The 20,314-nt window shown below is 43.6% G+C and overlaps 1 protein-coding gene across 1 annotated transcript; it reads right to left on the bottom strand.

Moving 5' to 3' along the window:
- Positions 1-448: 448 nt before the first annotated feature.
- On the bottom strand, positions 449-12,368 carry LOC308311916 (galectin-8-like; the record flags this gene model as incomplete). The annotated part of the gene is made up of 9 exons (XM_080758712.1): positions 449-574; positions 2,263-2,475; positions 7,034-7,190; positions 7,989-8,077; positions 9,168-9,194; positions 9,314-9,433; positions 11,098-11,308; positions 11,640-11,728; positions 12,330-12,368. The coding sequence occupies 8 exons, from the start codon at positions 12,366-12,368 to the stop codon at positions 2,458-2,460; spliced, it is 750 nt and encodes a 249-aa protein (XP_080614838.1). The 3' UTR covers positions 449-574; positions 2,263-2,457.
- Between the last annotated feature and the right edge of the window lie 7,946 nt (positions 12,369-20,314).

Genomic DNA, 20,314 nt, shown 5'->3' with positions numbered 1-20,314 from the left:
TCCCTCATCAATGGATCCACTGAGGTCAAACACAAAGGTCATAGGTCACAAAGCGAAGCACACAGTTATATTTATAATCCATTCAGTTCAACAGTATAGAAGAATGACCACATCCTATAGATATAGACAGAGCAGCCAGAGCGCTCACACTGGGGCCTGGGGATGGTGGGCAACGTTGTTATTATTATAATTTAGTGCCCATGTTGGGTCTGTTGGGTCAAGAGCGCCCTTTGTGAGTGGCTAGCCCCCCCCAATTAATGCATGGCTTTTGAAGATTAGTCATGTCACAAGTGGCAGCCAAGTCTATGGACCTGTTAAGACCGTTAAATGTTAGTTTAGAACACTAATGGCGTAAATCATTTGCCAGCCAACTCTATGAACTTTAATGTTGGCAAACGTACATCGTTTGCGAATGTGAGATGTCAGCCAGATGTGCAGTGACTCTTCTCCAGTGTGAGATGTCAGCCAGATGTGCAGTGACTCTTCTCCAGTGTGAGATGTCAGCCAGATGTACAGTGATGGGCTGTTCAACCTGTGAGATGTCAGCCAGATGTGCAGTGATGGGCTGTTCAACCTGAGTGGCAGAGAAGTGGAGAGAGCAAAACTGTTGAGTTTTAACAATCAACCAATAGGAAGGGGTATTAGGCCTGACTCACACGTGCACAACAGATTGTTGTATGGCCGATGTTATTGACTGATGCAAGCTCGCAATTCATTTCCAATGGGAGTCACATGGTTTGACACAACATTTTTGTTGTATGAGGGGGAGGGGGGCGGGGGGGCAGTCGAAACACAGCCGAAAGCCGTACAACAAAAATGTTGTGTCAAACCATGTGACTTCCATTGGAAATGCATTGGGAGCTTGCATCAGTAGACAAGTCTCATTGCGAACGCAGTGATTGCGAACGCAGTGAGCACTTACTATGAGACCTAGCAGATCATGTCTGTCTGTGTGTCTGTGTGTGTGTGTGTGTCTGTCCCGCTATCCAAATATGGAGTGTGTTGCATCAGCAATCACTCAGCTCCATATATGGGCACAAAAGGGGCCAGGTCCACTCAGCTCCATATATGGGCACAAAAGGGGCCAGGTCCACATATACAGTAACAGCGGGACAGACACACAGACAGACAGACAGACAGACATGATCTGCAGGGTCTCAGCGGTGTTCGCTTCCCGCGTTTGCGCGTCTTACTGGTACATCTAGCATGCATCAATGTATGCTAGATCGAAAGGTGTGCGATCAGATCTTAGATCTGTGTGTGTGTGTGTGTGCGTGCCGAAGGCCGGGGCAAGTGGGCGGGCGGTCCTGGTTGAAAGATAAATCACAGAGACACAGTACTGTAGTGCCTCCGTTAACTAGGATCACAGAGAGACAGTCTAAAGTTCTCTAGTCTAAACCACAGGTCTTCAACAGGGGGTCAAGGACCAACTAACCATCCTTATTCTGGTGGGAACATTCGCTGAAAATAGCCGATCTACAAGCTCACAATGCGGTGCAATGATTTGGTTTAGATTAGATTGATTTTTTTTTTTGCCCAACGTTAAACACGTGTTAAAAAGGCGTTAATGGCGTTGTTGACAGTCTGGGAGATCAAAAAAATAAGTTAAATAAGTCCTCGGCAGACATTGAGTTGTTGTAACATTCAGGGGTCATCACCATGTCAGGGTTGTGGTGGACATTTTTGTCAAAATTACATTTTTGCCACAGACATACAAATGAGCGGACAATGGAACCAAATGGACCCGTAATTAAGGGTTCCATTTGTACACTACACACTCAAACCTATTCTGAAGAAATGCTGGATACTGACATTCAGTAATTGGGTCTTAAGATCAAAATAAGAACATTATAATGGTGTGTAAAAGAGAAAATCTAACATTTTCCACGGACAAGACCAAGTCTTGCCATGGACACATTTTGTCCGTGTACCTCTGGTGGTAACATTTAGAAAATACACATTAACATGAATCCAACACCAGTTAAACTAAACACCAATGATCATGTCGAAGTATTATCTGTACATTGAAATACCAGGTAACCAATGATTCTGTCCAAGTAGCATGATATCTAAATTACATTTACATTTTTAACATACCGGTAATCCATTCATTATTTGGCTAGCCCCCCAATGCATGGCTTTTGGAGATTACGTCATGTGTCAGTCAAGTCTATGGACTTTGTAATGCTTGTTTAGAGCACTTATGAGTTATGACGTACATCGTTTGCCAACAGTGAGATCCTGCGTGGAGGCAGGACTTACATGGGAAGAAGAGAAGCCTGACCTCTTGGTCTGCTGCGACATACTAAATCCAACACGGGTTGTGGTTCTGGTCATCGCGCCATTCAGCCGCGTGGGTGGAGCTTAAATTCCATCCACCAGCCGTCTAAAAACCCGGAAGAGACGCCGTCTCTGAGCGGAAAACGGCCACGTCTACACGCTCAAGTCTGGCAACAGCTAGAATATGTCGATGCGCTGTTCAGAGGAGTTGGCAGAGGAGTGGAGAGAGAGAAACAGTTGAGTGTTTAATTGTTACAATCAACCAATAAGAAGGAGTATATAAGGATCAGATCCTAGATCAGTGTCACCATCATGACATTTCACTTGACAATGAATTGTCAATTTATAGTGATTAACAATTATTGCGATTAACAATTGAATTGCATTTTTCCTTTGAACATTGGAATACATAAATTGAATATCTGTCTAGCTTTTATAAAAAAAATGAATCATGAAGAAATATATCTCAAATAAAAAATAAAATAGAGGAAATAGCTGATCAACAAGCTTACAATGTGTCACATTGCGATGAATTGTGAGCCTGTATCAGGGGTGCCCAAAAGGTAGATTGCGATCTACCAGTAGATCACAAAGCCTGTGCAGGTGGATCGCATGACATGTATAATTTAAAAATAGTTTCACAAACTATTTCCATTTTCCCCCTTTTATTTCCCATTCCAAGTGTGTTTCTCATGTTGTGTAGCGCCAGAGCCGCTATTCCAAAGCCCCTCTAACTATTTTCAGCAATGAGATCATGTTTTTTTGGTGGGTAGATCTTGGTTGAGTTGGTCATTTTGAAAGTAGCTCTCAAGTCAAAAAAGTCTGGTCACCTAGGCTCTGCTGGAGATCAACCATTTCCACTATTTTTGGAAACATTTTTGAGACATGGAAACGATTATGATGGCGATTACAGTATGTCATAATTGTGACAGACAGGCCTATCAGTGACATGTCAATCAATCAATAGTAACAAAACTAACTCTTGTGGTTCGGGACACATGCTTTTAGGGGGTTCCCCAGATGACAGTAAAGTGACAATTTAAGAACTTTTAATAACTTATTATTGCATCAGAAGTAATCAACAAACAATATACCGGTAGTATTAAAAAAAACTGTTTAATTATTTGTAAATTGTCAAATAATTAAATAGAAGAAAGAGGTCAAAATAGCTGATCTACAAGCTCCCAACAGCTCGCAACACGAGGCGTTGTGATCTTGTAGATCAGCAGATTTTCACAATACTTATCTATGGAACTGAGTCAAACTAAATGTAATAGGCGTAGCCTACTGTAGGCGGCAGGCCTATAGTTAACTCCTACATTTGCTTGTCAGAGTGTGTGGTCACGGCCTGAAAGAGTGGTCTAATTTTAAAATTAATTTAAGATTAAAGCAGCGTCACAGATGAAAAAGAGAAAAAAGCAGTGAATCCCTCTGCTTTCGTTTCTAAATCATTGTGCACATACATAGCCCCTTTCGGGACCCTCGGTTACCTTTTCTGAATTTTGGACACAAAGATAAAGATACAGTAACTGAGGGTCCCGATCGGGGCTAGCCCTGAAACATGACTGCCATGATGATTGAGTCATGAACCATGGCTAGATCGGGGCTAGTGTGCACCTGGATCCTATCCTGCACATGGAACACTATTAAAGGTTCTAGCCCTAGAATGGCTCAGATATGTATGGCATGTAGTGTATGTAAATACACTACATGCCCTCGATCCTGTGTTGGTGAAATGTATGCAATATGACAGCATTCTAGGGCTATAAAGGTCCTAGACAGACAGTACATTAACTAAATGTCCTATTACACTTCTCAGATAGCATCCATACTCACTCAGAAACTTGTTGAAATGTCTCTCACAAGTTTACCAGCCACAGTCCATCTTGTTATTAATGTCAGCTGGTTTTGGTAGAAATACTGAGTGAAAACCCAGCTTCAAACGCACTGATATTAATCGCTGACTCTTCATTTGGTGACAACATTTACCAGATAATTTAATTTATAAACAGTGCTGTTTCCAGTTCCACAGATCTCTCACTCTCTCAGACTGTTTTCCTTCCTTCCTGTCAAACCTGCAAAGTTTTGACTAGAGTTGATTGACAGCTGTCCTGTGTGGCCATTGCCCAATGACATTGCTTTGTTTGGGAACCATCTGCACTATGCGTAATACATGTTGTTTTCCGTTGTGTCCAACAGGTGTCAGTGTTGCGTTGTGTTGTGTTTGTGAACTTTGGTCAGCTCTGCTCCAGGTTGTTTTACACTCATTTTACTAAGCAGAGCTTAATGTAAACACAAAACAGTGTGACTCTATATAGCTCGCCCCGCTTCCTAAGGTGTGTTTAATTAACTGATTAATGAATTACCTTCTAGGGCAGGGTTTCTCAAAGTGGGTTCACACAGGGCCAGGGTGCCACAGAATATGGAACGCCCTACCTTAAGACTTGCAAAATCTGTGTCATGTTTTAAATCCCTTCTAAAAACCCACCTTTATGTTAAAGGTCCGCTGACATGCCCCGAAATTAATATGGGTGGTACAGCACATCACGTGGTCTGACTGAAAACAGTTTGAAACAGTTTGAAACGGGGCTACGGCGCTAGCAACAAGTGGCTATAGGTCAGGCTAGCGTTTTTGACGGTACATTTAGCGTCATATTGGCTATAAATGTAATTGAAAAAAATTATTTTTTCGCCAGAAATGCTTAGTTTGAATGCAATTGAGGTTGGCGTGGGGTTTTTTAGGGGAACTGCAGCACAAGCGCAAATTTTGGACTGGAGTCCCATGTTCCCCCGGTCGCCAACACCCCTGTCTGCCCGCTCTGAGACCTCTCAGCCCCGCAGCGCGACAGTCGCGACTACGGACGGTCTGCTGTTGTCTGGCCGCTGTGAGAGCAGCGCGACTACTGTTCTTTTCCCCTCTCAGCCGCAGGCTGACATGTACACCCTCGCTCTCACTCTGTAATACCGTAGTTAGTTACCACAACATTGTTCAAGTGAACTATAGTGTGTTTATGTTTGTATTCATTGTAATAATAAATATCGCTATGCCGAGGCATAGTCTTGCGGACGAGATCATGAGCCTCTACGGGGGACTGGGCATGTGTGTACACACACACACACACACACACATGCAATGGCACGGAATCTCTTCCCCGCTGTCATGCACTATAGCCACGGCTAAAAGTTGTGTGTCTGTGTGTGTGTGTGTGCGTACACACATGCCCAGTTCAATGCGGGGACCTGACCAGAGACTATACGTCCGTCCGTCCGTCCGTCCGTCCGTCCGTGTGTGTGCAGCCTGCATCTGAGACGGGCTAGACTATGTTGTCATGCGGAGCGACGCGGCGATAAATAAAATAATCATAGCGATATTGATTATTACAATGAACAAGCATAAACACACAGTTTTTTTAATGAGACTTTCACCCAGTATTCAAGCTAAATGTGACACCAAAATAGTAGCATAAGTTGCTATGCTACCACGGCCACCAAGCCCGGCGAGCCCGCATAGAAGTCGTTGGGGAAAGCTTTCGCCACTCTGACGTCAGAATCATGATAGCATTGTTTGATAGCAGTTATTAGCTCCCGAGGGGCGTGTCAGTCTTCCTTTAAGGCTTTCTCTTAATTTTCTTTTGCATACCGTATTCTATTTTTGTGTGTATGCTTTTATGTTGTCCTTGCTGTCATTTATTGATATCTTGTTGTAGCTGTGACTACACTAAATGTGTCTTGAAATGTGCTATATAAATAAATTCATTATCATTACCAGTTAAATCATAGCAACCGCCTTATGGCACCCAATCAGATTTTTGCTAAACTACTTTTAGTATAACAGAAAATTTACTCTGATCTCTTTTTCCCCACACTCTTTAGAGCACAAATTGTATTGCTTTCAGTGAGTACAGGGTTTCACAGGGATTCCATTACATTTTTCCATTACATTTTGAAGCAATTGTAGAAATATTTTTATAGGCTACCTTACATTAAAATTCTCCCTATTATAATTATTATTATTTGAGTGTTGGCGATTTTTTCTTTTTTAGGTTTGAGGGCTTTTGTTTTTAGTTGGCATTTTAGTTTTGTTTGAGGTTTGAACCTATGATCTTAGGTAAACTTATAACTAAGGATTTAAGATTGTCAATTATTGTAACTGTTGAGAATGTCTTACTTAGCCATCTTTCAGAATTTAGATGGACAGTGAAAATGTTCTATGGCAGGTTAGAACACACAACGATTGGTGTACAAACCCTGTATTTTACTCCTGAGCCACACAGGCATGAGCAATGTATCAGAGAATGTATTACTTAACCCACCTTTTAGAATCTAAAATGGACAGTGAAAATGTCCTTCAGAAGCCTTGAACCCCAAATGTTCCATTTATAAACCCCATGTTTATCTCCTGAGCCACACTGGTATAGGCAATACTGTTGAGAACGTCTTACTTAACCCACCTTTCAGAATTTAGATGGACAGTGAAAATGTTCTTTAGGAGGTTCAAACACTAGCCTCATGTTGCGATATCAATATACCACCGTGCTGCATTGCGTGCCTCGGGGCATATGCAATAGGGGTGGATGAAGTCTGGCTGTGCCAGGCTATTCAAACACTGCACCTTTTAGAATCTTTGAACCTGAATCATAACAACCATAACCGTACTGAACCCGGTCATCAGTCCTTATGTCAGGGGTAGAGGCGGTTTGCTGTGGAGTTTCATCTATTGACCCGTTCAAATAAAAATATGGAATCAACCTACCTCAAAGTATTCCCCCGGTGAGCAGGGGAAGAACGGGACCTCCCTCTCCTCGCGTCCCCACGCCTCGCTCAGGTAGGTTTCCGAATGAACATCCCAGACTTCATGCGGGGGTTGAGCTGCAGGGCGATGTTCTCCGTCCTGCTGCTGCGCAGGTTCACTGTGAAGTTGACAGGAGTTCACCACGTTATGCCTCCGTGGTGTTGTCTAAATCAGTGGTTCCCAAACTTTTTCATGTCAAGGACCCCCAAATTGACACTAATTAACCCGCGGACCCCCATTTGAAAAGACATGCCAGGGACAAGAGAAGATTTTTACGGCTCTGGCAGTGATTGTCAACCCGTTTTAATTTCAAGGACCCCCAGTTTGACATGCATTAGTCTACTGACCATTTCTATCTCTGGGACCCCCAATTTATATTGTAAAATCAATGTTATTTTAGCTCTGAGAGTGTACAAATGGAACCAAATGGACCCGTTAGGGTCCAATTGGTTCCATTTGTTCCAGGGGGTCCATTTTGGACCCCCTGGAACTCCCTCAGGTACCCCTGGGTGAACCACTTTGGGAACCACTGGTCTAAGTCAGTAGTTCTCACACTTTTCTGGATCATGCAGGGCCCACTTTTAGAAAACTCAAACGCGTTCACAGCCCACCCATCTACTACTTAACATGTTTATTTTAATGATCAATCAATTGATTGTGTTCCGGCTTGGATCAATGGAGCTAAAGTAGTGTTCGTCTTTGACTGCAGAGAAATCATGAACAATAAATACACGCGTGATGAGCTTTGTGATCAACGATTTTTAGTATTTTGGAAAAAGTACAGATTGAAATATCATCCCCAAAATTTTTAAAGATAATGTTTTCTCATAGTCTTTTATGAACATAATGAGCACAGTTACAACTGATGACTCGTTGACAGTAGATAGTAGTGATTGAGGGACATGTGCTTGGTTACCTGTGGGGGTACATGCTGACCTGTCCCTTGATTGTGATGTGCTGTCCTGGACGCAAGCCTTTCAGAATGCTGCCTTTGTATGGAAGACTCTAGAATGTTAGAGAATAGATATTTATGCTATAAATATTTATGTTATAAAAGTAGAGGCACTGATTGGCCTCTGGCATGTGAGACTAAAAGCACACTTTGCTAGAGGTTTGGGTTGTGAAGTTATCTTGCCATGGTGACAATAGTTTCTCTGTTGATTAGAAATTCATTCTTCGGTGGCACAGTTGGTAGTGCTGTCGCCTCACAGCTAGAAGCTCCTGGGGTCGATTCCCGCTGGGGACGCTGTGGGCACTGGCGGCGTGTTCCCTCCTCCGCGTCATCAGTGCCCAAACCCGAGGCGGGGGTTCGCGATAGGGCCTTTCTGTGTGGAGTTTGCATGTTCTCCCCGGGTAGACTAGATACCCTCACAAAAACATGCCGTAATCCTGGTCTCTAAAACTGCCAGCCGGGGCGCCTGATGGAGGGGAAAGTAACTGGTCGGAATAACGTGTCCCTTCCAGGCGCTACGTCCGGCCGGGGAAATTCCCCTCTGTCAGGTGAAAAGAAGCAGCTTGGACTCCTCATGCATAGAAGGAGGCATGAGGTCAGTCCGCTGCCCCCCCCAGGTTGGCAGAGGAAGTGTAGCGCCCAGGATTACATTAGATAATTGGCACTGGGTGAAAAGAAAACTGGGTTACAAAATCGTGGGATAAAAAAATAATAATAATAATTCTTCGTTGACTTACATTGCACACAGAAAGAGCTCTCAAAGTCACTCTTTTAGCACATGATGGCAATATATAACAAAAAAAATCACACCCGTGTGAAGTGAGGGGAGCTAATATGTTAAAGTCTAACTCATGTTGGTTAGGTGATGTTAATGGTGATGTAAAACAAACGGTGCGAACACAAACATTAAACGCCATTAACAATAAAGAGACAATATGACGTAATGAGCACATTATGACAGAAATGTTCCCTTCATTGTCAATGGCGTTTACAAAACAAACATTGAACTAAAGACAAACATTATACCTGTGTATACTCCCCCTCACTTATCATCATACATCAGACAATCAAATCATCACATTCCGTGCTACAAACAAATACACAAAGCTGTGCATAGGAGGGTCAAAAACAGGAATAACTCACCATGTCACCTGATTCCGAATATATTGCCTATGGGTCGGGGAGAGAGAGAAGTCAAAGTTAGAAAATGATAAATAAATGTATGATTAAAAAGAAAACCAGTCTAAATGCTATGAATCTAACCAAAACACATGGAAGGAAAGCCTTACTGAGTTTGGGATGTAGCCAACAGCATGAACCACGACCTTCCCAGAAATAGAAAAGGTGTTTACTGTTTCCAATGGGACTCTGTGCTTGTATTCCAACAGGTGAGTGCCGTTTACTGCCACCTATTGGTGAAGACAATGATTTCCATGTTACTGGAAATCTCATTACTCATTATTGTGTTTGGGGTTGGCACAAAAAGAACAACAGAAGCAGGATTTGAACCCAGGAGTTGTGGATTGAAAGTCAAGTCAGAACAGGCCAACACCCAAGCCATGTAAAGAGAAAGTACCTGCCCAGTAGGGGAGGGGGACTGCCACCATGTGACCAGATTTGACTGAGGGACTGCCATTGGATTTTTTTGAATTTTGAAAATTGATACATTGGTTGTTCAGTTTGACCCACCAGTTTTGGAGATATGGCTTATAGAGTAATGTCTTGTGGAAAACAAGCTTGAAAGGTTCACTTCTGTGCCGTGGTCTCTATAACATTACACATCGCTACATGTTTAAGCATTTATTTCATATTTACATGTCGATTTCACCTCTGACATTTATTTCAGGCATGCTCTAGTATGTGAAAAGTCTGCCTGTGCTATTGTATTAACTCATTTTGGATAAAAAAATTCAGTTTTTCTCCTCTGGTGAAAAGCTGCAGGCTGCACGATGGAACACATATTTATGTCAGGAGCCGTTGAGGGCTGATTTGACCCGTTTGCTTATTGCGTTCACTTCTGAAAGCCTGATTTATACTTATACTTTATACTGAAGTAGATACATTGTAGCAGATGTGCAAGCTCACAAAGCGGCACATCCGTGACACGTTGCAAGCTTGTAGATTGCTATTTACTGAGTGTAATAGTGGCACGCAATTAAGTACACATAAATAAGGTTTTACATGTCGTTGTTGTCGAGTGGAAACCTTATTACGTTCAAAATTGCAATACCTCTAAAATGAAAGAAATAAACTAATAATAAGTTATTATTCGTTTATTTCTTTCATTTTAGAGGTATTAGAAAGGCCTGATGCGCCTGATGGAGGGGAAAGGACGTAGCCCGTGGAAGGAACACGTTATTCCAACCAGGGAAACTCCCCCCTGTCAGGTGCAAAGGAGCAACTTGGACACTCAGGCATGAAGGAAGCATGAGTTCAAGTCCGTTGCTCTCCCCTTGTCCCCCATATATGGGGACTAGGTGTGTAGAGCCCAGGATCACATTAGATGATTGACACAGGGGTGAAAAATGGGTTACAAAATCGTGGGATTAAAAATATAAGAGTAAAAAAAAAAGAAAGGCCTAAAAACTGTCACTTTCTAAAAGTGCAGATCCCCCACATAAACTTCTACTGCATGTTGTGTACACTGTTGACTGAGAAAACAATGTTGCACATTAAGCTAATCATCTGGGGAACCCCCAAAATCATATCTTAGGATCCCTACTCTAGTTTGTGAACCATCTACTTTACACAATAGAACCAGGGTAATGCTACTGTAGTTTAAAAGCCTTTATCCCTCCAGCAAGGCTTATGGCTGGCTGGCTGGCTGGGTGTGTGCCTGTCTGCCTGCCTGGCTGGGTATGAGCATGAAAACAGCATGGTTGTTTTTCACCACCTGTGCGCAACCTAACACACACACAAACATACACGCATATTAACTGATTTCGGGTGTGCCAGTACAGTACAGTACAGTACAGTAGAGGGACTGGCACACAGTAACTCTGTCATTTCTCAACCATTTCGGACACAGGGCGGCACGCCGGAACCGTCCCGGTTCCTGGGTGTCTGTGCTAACCTTGAAGGCGTCTTCATGCACCAGGGTGATGGTCTCGAAGGGCGCTCCTCGTTTGTAGGGCAGCTGGTGGAGGGTCTCTTCGCTGCCCCAGCTGTCGCTCTTCAGGGAGTTGCACACCACGCACGGTGAGGAGGCGAAGCGCGGGTCGAAGTGCAGGGCGATGTCGGAGCGAGGCTTCGTACTGCAGCCACTCCACAGGTCTATCTGGAACCTGTAGGGGGAGACAAAGTTCACCGATTTCTAAATACAGATTGTATTGCTGCAGGGCAGAAACCTCTGATCTACATAATTATATCGTCGCTGTCGGGAGGAAACCTCATAACTCAATTTTCACACACACACACACACACACACACACACACACACACACACACACACACACACACACACACACACACACACACACACACACACACACACACACACACACACACACACACACACACACACACACACACACACACACACACACACACACACACACACACACACACACACACACACACACACACACACACACACACACACACACACACACACACCTGTCAGCATCAGGGAGAACAGTGCCCTGAATGATGACGATCTCTCCAGGCTCCAACCCTCCTGGAATGCCTCCAGTGTATGGAAGCACCTGAGGAGAACATTTACCATACCATTATGATCAATGACTGAAATATAGTGTACCTGCTATTAGTGCTATATATTCCTTGACCTACATGATTTATGTACCACATTCCTTTTTCTTCGTATTTCCAATTGTCAGGAGTTTATATACCATATTACTTTTTTCCCCCGTATTTCCAATTGTCAGTAGGCCTCCACTAGTTCACTGGATCTCAGAGGTAACATTGTAGTAGGCCTACTTTTCACATTTGAAAACTTTCGTTACTTATTACATATTATGTATTTATTACAAAACCACTTCTGCATAATGAGTAGCCTATACCTTTTGATCCCAATACTTTTGTAGGCCTACTTTTACTCGAGTACATTTTGAATACTGAACTTGTACTTAGCTTGTAGTATTTCTACAATATAGGGCATTACGTAGTACAAAATGTGAGTGCAGGCTACTTCTTCCATCACTTTAACATCAGTGACAACACGGACGCACAAATCTAGTATTCTAGTGTACAAATCGGACTGTGTTGGTCGTAACGCATCAGATTATTGACGTTACAGAAGCTGAACTTGGAAGATCGAATGATTAAGAGAGCATGCTTAATTATTACCGGGTTTAGGACCGTGTGCCTCGCATTGGCCACAGACATCATCATGGGCCTGCCTGTTGTGCACACAACGCTCCTGTAAAACTGAACTCAAGACTAAAAACATGGAGGGATTGTGTTCATTTAAGACTAGAAGACCGATTAGGTCTCTTGCTGTTAAAATATTGTACCATTGTGTTCTCTGCTATGCTGTCGTGTAATGTTATAGTGTTACAACGTTGTAGTGTAGTGTTAGTGTTGTGTATACAGGTTCCAACTTCCACATAGTGAACCCTGGTTGTGTAATGGTGCTTCTCCACTGCACAGAACCGACTGAACTCAACTCAACTCACTTAGTTTTCCTTTCAATGTAGTTACTAGTTGGTCATCATTATAATGAGTGCTAAACAATCTTTAAACTAAAGTTAATGCTTATGCTAATCCAGGAAATAATCTTTAGTTAACTAGGACAGTCAAGACAAAAGTCAAACATTCATTGTCAATGGGAATTTAATGTTTGTGTAATTGTAGGCAATTAATTTGGAAGTGGAGGCCTTGTTTGAATAGCGACAGGTGTCACATTGTTTGCACCGGGCTGTGCGGAGAGACCGCGGATGACGGCAGCATGTTTGCAGAGAGCAAGGCGAGAGTCTCGGGGCGCATGCTTAGTTTAGACTAGTAGTCATTGGTTAGACATGGGTTAAGGTTAGGTTTAAGTGTGCAGCCCCGTGGGAGGTTAGGGTTAGGCTGAGGGTTTGAGATAGGTTGTAGTTGTAGGACTAGGACTACTGACTGGTCTAACCAATGACTAGTCTAACCTAAGTACTGTCTAAACTAAGTACTGCACCCGAGAGTCTCAGGATCATAATAAGTACCGAATGTGCAACTTTATAAGCGTGTTCCATTCGGCTCTAGGACGTTCATCTGCCACTGCTAAGCCTGCTTTTCTCCCTGGGAAAGCAGTGTGCACGATCATGTGCACGTCGGCTCACCCCCACATTCAGCGAGAGAGAGCGAGAGAGAGAGAGAGAGAGAGAGAGAGGGAGGGGGGGTTCTTTGTTCCTTGAGATCTCTTTCAGAGAGCTTTAGTCGTTCCGTCTTCAGTGAAGCATCCAGGATGTTCCTGATGTTTCCTTGGCAGGGAAATAGGTAAAAAATAGAGAAGCTTCATCTGGTTCGCTTTGTGAGGCACCACACTACTTTTTTTTCTCCTTTATTCCGGTTTTGATCGATACGGACCAGGAAATGCAAATAATCCCTGGGTTTTTTCGGGGAGAGGGTGGCGTGACGTGATTGCAGGGGACGGGGCGAGGGGGGAGGAGGCTGGCTGAGGTTTCACCACATTAAAGGGAAGAGTTGGAGGAGCTGCAGATCGACTGGAAGACTGGCTTCAGTTAAGGGAGGAGGACGCCACTTCAAAGACGTGCCCGTGGTCGAGCCTGTGCCAGATCAAGAACGACGAGACATGTCTTGTGTTAATGGCGCTCATCAGGAGCTTCTCTCTCTCTCTCTCTCTCTCCTGATTCCATTGTTCTCTTAAATGAGGGAGGATGGACAGTGAGAGAGGCCAGGATGCAAACATAAAGGAGATGTTGCAAAGCTCAGTGAGAAAACGATACCTCAGTTGAATACCATGCAGGGAGATAGTTATGTGTGCTTTGTTGCTCTGTGAAGCACTTTGGTACAAAAATACTATATGTGTGCATGCAGAATGGATTCGTAACGCTGTGTGACTGTGCGTGCGTGCATGCGCGTTTTGTGAGTGTTATTGGCGACATTATAGCTGCTTTAGTTTTCATACATCCATACATCCATCCATTGTAAAGCGCTATAAAAATGCCATTCATCATCATCCATCTATACTTACCATCTTACCTACCTACCTATACCTAGGCCTGCCTACCTACCTACCTACCTTCCTTCCTTCCTTCCTTCCTACCTACCTACCCTAGATCGAGAACCAGTAGCATGCATCCTTCAATACAGTTCAACAGTTAAAGGGCCACTTCACCTCTTTTGCAACCAGATCTTATTTTAATGATGTTTGGGAGATAAGAAACACTTTCCTGGGGGTTTTTACGTGGGTAATATGTGTTTTTAGATATTTTAGTATTTCAAAGTGTCCATGGGCTCCATGATGTCATGGACACTGTGCTCATTTCCTTCCTGGACTACAATTCCCATAAAGCTTTGGTCCACTGCTCCTCCTTGTGGATAGCAAGGAAGCTTTGAGAAGGAAAGGAAATGGTCACGTGACTGGGCTGCGCCATGACACTTTCATGGACACTTTCATGGGAGCCAAACTCACACCGGGAAGTTCAATGAATACATGACAGTGAATGGAGACAGCTGGACCAGCTCATAACAAACATTATTTCTGAACAATTGAGAGTGAGACCTTTGTCATATAATCAGTTCAGGAATATAAAAGAAGACATATCACAGGTTGTTTTCTAATCACTTGCTTTTCGATGTACACAGTATATAATTTGATTTGACAGCAGCCGGTATTGTTTCTGGCTGGTATCGCGAGATTTGACTGACAGACAGGAAACGGTGGGTAGTCTCGCGATACTTGGTACGTTCAGAAAGGTGCTTTGTGCTCTTTTGATACCTTACCTCTATACAATTACAGTATACACATCTTAACGCAACACAGCAGACAATAATGTGTCATATGTCTTCTGATGGCGTTTTAAAAGTAAAACGCCATCAGTCAGAGCAAGTTATCTATCATTAAATAAACCTCCCTGTTTAGAAAGAGACACAAAATGTCACGCGCCGCTCCTTGGTCCTTGAACTGTGACGGTTCTGTTTAGGTTTTTGTTCTGTAATTGTCAAGTCTTCCTGTTCTGTTTGGTTTTGTTGCCTTGGTTTTGTAGTATTGTTCCTATAGTGTTTCCTGTCTGCCTAGTTACTGTTTACCTATACCTTGTGATGTTTCTATCTGTGTCTTTAGTTGTTAGTCCCCCAGCCTAATCCAAATGAGTCCAGCACTTATTATTGGACCCCCAAACCCCCTCACTCTCTCACATTTAATTTCATCACATAATTTAACATAAAAAAATCAGGTCAACCTTTAAGACTTATGAAGAGAGAGAGAGAGAGGAAAAATATCCTATTTTTATTCAGTCAGTCGCCTGTTAATTTGGTATGACCTTAGTCAAAGGCGGAGAAATAACAAACTGTACTCGCCTCTTCTTAAGCTCTGGTGTGTTGTTTAAAGTGAGGATGTGAGTGTTGGCACAATGGCAGCACCAGCTCCTTATCTCCAAAACTCAACACAGGAGGCTTTTCACCAGCATCAGTAGCAACGCGAGAGGCCCCGATGAAACCAATACGCCTTCATCTGCTTTCACAGCGCTTTGTTTCAATTAAGCATTAGTTTTACTGCGTTGAAAATCAGTTTTTGGGGGGGGTTTGGGAGGAAACAATAAAAGGGTCCCCTTCAGCAACATTACAGAAACGTTTAGCCGGTAAATTCCGGGTGGCGTGCCGCCAACGCGAGCGCGGCCGTCCAACCCGGGCCCTGGGCTGACCGCTGCTACTCTGATGTCACCGAGGAGAGAGAGAGAGAGATAAACCATGTTGGACGATTGCATGAAAGAACCACGACTGCAGAGCCGGCTAGCCGTAAGGTTCAATTGCTATGTGAGCACATAAAAGGAATTTAGACAGTTGCAGGATAAAAAGGTAAAACAATAAAAAATAAGATTGATTGATTGATTGATTGATTGATTGATTGATTGGGGCAGTGGCTTAGCAATGGCTCAGGAAGTAGAGCAGCAGTTTAGTTGGGTATATAGCGTGAAACAAAGTGTGGAGAAATAGGTCAAGTAGCGTCTCATTTTGTTCCAATAAGCTTGTAATCACCTCCAGGCTCACTGAGGATACTGGCCATTCAGCAGCACTTCAATGTGCTCATCATCGTTAATACTTAATACAGACTACAGTAGGTATGTTTCATTGTGTTATAGCTGACATGACTTCAAACAGAAAGATCAGATTTTCTTTTGCAAGAACATATCGATCATCGTTATTTAATTTGTTTATTCCAATAATTAACATTTTGAAGCCGCGTCAATGAAGTAGTTGGGAGGGCCCTGTTCTAATGCACAGTCCTCATACTTCTGACCTCCAAGTGAATCAGGGAGAAGTTCATCATAATGTAACGTAAAAAAATATGAGGTGATAAATTGTGACTGTCTGGACATAGCCATGTGTTGCTGATGGATGTTGAACAGTCTATCATTCCTCATAAGGCCTCTTGATTTAAATGTGTTTCTATTAGCTGCTCAGAGACCGGATCTGGCCCGTGGGCGTCCAACGAGGACACTCCGTCGCTAATGAGGTGTGTGAAAAGCCTTGTGGGTAATGACAGTGTCACGCCAGAGCTTTTTGACCCCTCAGGGCTCCCATGCACTGTGTGTGCAAGTCCAGGACCTCGGGCAGAGCGTATAGCGTCCATGTTCACCTCTAAAAGAAAGACATGTGTCGGGCATAACGGCTTTTCACTTGAACTTCTGATCCGTCCTCCTCCAAACAGCCATTTAAGAGTCACTTTTTGCCCATTATGTGCGTGTTTATTAAGAACTGTCTTTTGAGACCAGCTCCCATTGTTGAGCTGAGGCTGTTAATTATGACGGCCCAAAGTGCCCCTGTATATTCTTCACATAATTCTCCTCGTATGAACCATGATTATTCATAAACCACGATAAGAATTAATATGCAGAAGGGTTGTTGTCTCTCTCTCTCTGTCTGTCTGTCTGTCTCTCTCTCTCTCTCTCTCTCTCTCTCTCTCTCTCTCTCTCTCTCTCTCTCTCTCTCTGTACAATCCATCCGCATTTGAATGCTCCAAATGACACATTTAATCCATCATTGTTTGTGTGTTTAATTCTGTTAATCATGACATCACTGTGTGACTTTTTAAAGACCCATGGCTTATTGGGCCTGAGCTGGCATCACTAAGTGACAATTTGCTTTGTGTTTTCCGTCAAATAAACTCTTAATGTAGCTACTATAGGCCTCTAAACAAATGTTCACTCTCCGCCTCGCGTCTGCTGGAAATAAATCGGCATATGGAGCTGGCCTGTTCCTACATCACACCTGGTCACCCCCCAACGGGCACTGATCACCCTTTGATCTCCATATATGGAGCTGGCCTGTTCTGACATCACAATGTTGCGCAACCTCGCCCCTTTTATTAGCCAATTGATCACACCTGATCACGCCCCCCCAATGGGCACTGTTCTGGTCTATATACTGCATACATGGAAGTAGTGCAAATTGCAGATTGTGTTGTGGGCTTGTAGATCAGCTAATGGGTCTCAGGGTAAAAGGGAATCACTGCATGCCATGTTTTTAACTTTATTTTCTAACCTATGGGCCTACAGGAAAACATACAAAGTGTATGGTTTCACCTTTAAGCCATATAACTTACAGTTTCTTTTAATGGTGGATAGATCATTTTGCAGTGCGGCACAAAGGACACAATGAGAGGAGGTGGATTGTTGCCCGAGTAGTAACAGTGGACGAGGGGGATCAGAGATACCCCTGCTGTTTGTGTCCTCAGCATTTAATCAAACTGGCATTAGTTTGGGAGCGTGGCTTAAAACCTTTGCTTACCTCCCAATCCTGAGCGAGGGTCGGGGCGGGAGGACTAGCCGTTTTAGTTGACGGTGGCGGATCAGGTTTCATCCATAGAGACTCAGCAACTAAAAGGATGAGATGAGAGAAAATGCAGCTTAACTGGCTTTTTATAACCTGGCTATTCAGAGCAGAGCTATGTGGCGCTTTGGAAGCCCCCATGGACTATAATACCGTACCTGTATGTGGTGCTTTGGAAGCCCCCACGGACTATAATACCTGTATGTGGTGCTTTGGAAGCCCCCATGGACTATAATACCTGTATGTGGTGCTTTGGAAGCCCCCATGGACTATAATACCTGCACTGAGGGGGGAAGGGTCACAATAGAATAGAATAGGAACAGATGTTTAACTTTTTTCAGTTGAAAAGATGACATGTCTGTCATCCTACATTATGAAAAGTGTCAAATACGTTCTCTCTCTATAGTGGCCCCATGCGCTGTTCTGCCACGGAAACTCACACCTTCACCTTGATACAGGAGTGTGTAACTGACAGTTAATAAAACAATATATCATGATATGACTGTGTTCCAATCATATCAACTATAGTTACTATACTATAGAACGAAGCACATACACCAGGATCTTTAACACTGTGCATGGACAGGACACGCACACGCACACACACACACACACACACACACACACACACTCAGGCCACTTGATGACACAAGGCCACTCAGAATAGTCAAAGGGCATTGATCACGCCTCCAGGTCTTTAGTTTACTCAAGTTAGGGAATAAGACCTGGTACTTAAGACACGCAAAATACAGCCCTGAGTGTGTGTGTGTGTGTGTGTGTGTGTGTGTGTGTGTGTGTGTGTGTGTGTGTGTGTGTGTGCGTGTGCGTGCGCTCAGTGTTGTGTACGTTAACGAGCACACGAGAGACGACAAACTCTATACGTGACGGCTGCTTCCAGATGAAGTCACCTCACAGAAAGCAGACAGACTCAGCAAGGTGTCATTTCCCAGGGAAATATATTCCAACACCACCATGTGCTCTTTTTATATTCACTATTCACAGGCAGGAAAATCCCTATCAACACGTTCCACGTGAGACGCACGCTAATTTAGCTGCGTGCGATTCCTCCCCCGTGCCAGGACGCTTCCTTGCCAAGAGTAGGTGATTGATTGCAGGTGATAATTCTTGTCAGGTGATAATTTTTGACAGGTGATAATTTGGCAGAGTGATGTCTTTCACGTCAGTTTTGAATGAGACACCATGTCAGTTTCCTTCTCGGGGAAACGTGTGGAGAGACGAGGGCCTGACGTGTGAAGAACACACTTTAATGTAGCTTGTTTTGTCTCCACTTTGCAGTTTCCTTCAGATTCTGCTTTCAGATATCACCTTTTTTTTTCTTCAATCATCAGACAACCGGCAGCCAATCATACTTTACAAGTGAATAAAAAGAAGAGAATTAAATGAAAGTTAAAACACATTATTGATGAAATCTCTCTCTCTCTCTTGCTTTCTCTCAGCTCAGGGACCTGTATTGCCTCAGCAGCAGCTGTGGACCCCCTGGTGTGTTTGCTGTAAGCACACACACACACACGCGCGCGCCCCCTGGTGGCTCAGATGGGATTACAGGTTACTAACACTTGATGACACAAGCTGTTTCCCTGCAACCTGCCCACCTGCTGAAGGCTTAACTCACTGCGACACCTCACACAGTAAACACTCCATTTAGCTCACTCTCTGCTGCGCTCTGACACAGGTTAGGTCACACGACAGCATGTAAGCTGCAAATGTGGCCCACAGGCACAGGCATACACGCATATACACACGTGCACGCGTGCGTAGGCATACACCCTGTGCGCTCATTCGCAACAGACTTGGCTCAGTGATTTGGCTTGCTCACACACACATACAGGTTACAGGACAGCAAAGAACACATGCAAACCAGCATGCACATAACGTGTGAGGAAGCAAGCGAACACGCACACGCACGCACGCACCAAAGATTTGGCTGGCTCTGGCAGCCTCTCAGGTTAGGTTGAAGAGGTACATATGTAGAATGCATGGCAGACCTTCAAGCACCCTGAGGGTGAACGCGTGCGTGGAAGAAAATCTGTCACCGTGGAAAAAATACAGGTCACACAGCAAGCTATGCCTTCAGACCAGCAGCACATGCGCATGCACGCACACACTGAAGCTTATATACAATTGTATTTCAGTCAGTGGCGGATTTAGGGATCTGGAGGCCCTATAGGCGAACCCTAGAATGAGGCCCTTTCCTGCACACTTTACGTGCATAAGTGTGCACTTATAAAATTCAACAGAAATTGTTTAAAAGACATATTTATGATTACACATGATTATTCTAGATTCATAAAAAAATAAAAAAATAAACATAACACATCCAC

The sequence above is a fragment of the Protomyctophum bolini genome (genome assembly GCF_963924005.1).
Source record: "Protomyctophum bolini genome assembly, chromosome: 24".
NCBI classification, from domain to species: Eukaryota; Metazoa; Chordata; class Actinopteri; order Myctophiformes; family Myctophidae; genus Protomyctophum; species Protomyctophum bolini.
This window is presented reverse-complemented; position numbering and strand designations above follow the sequence as displayed.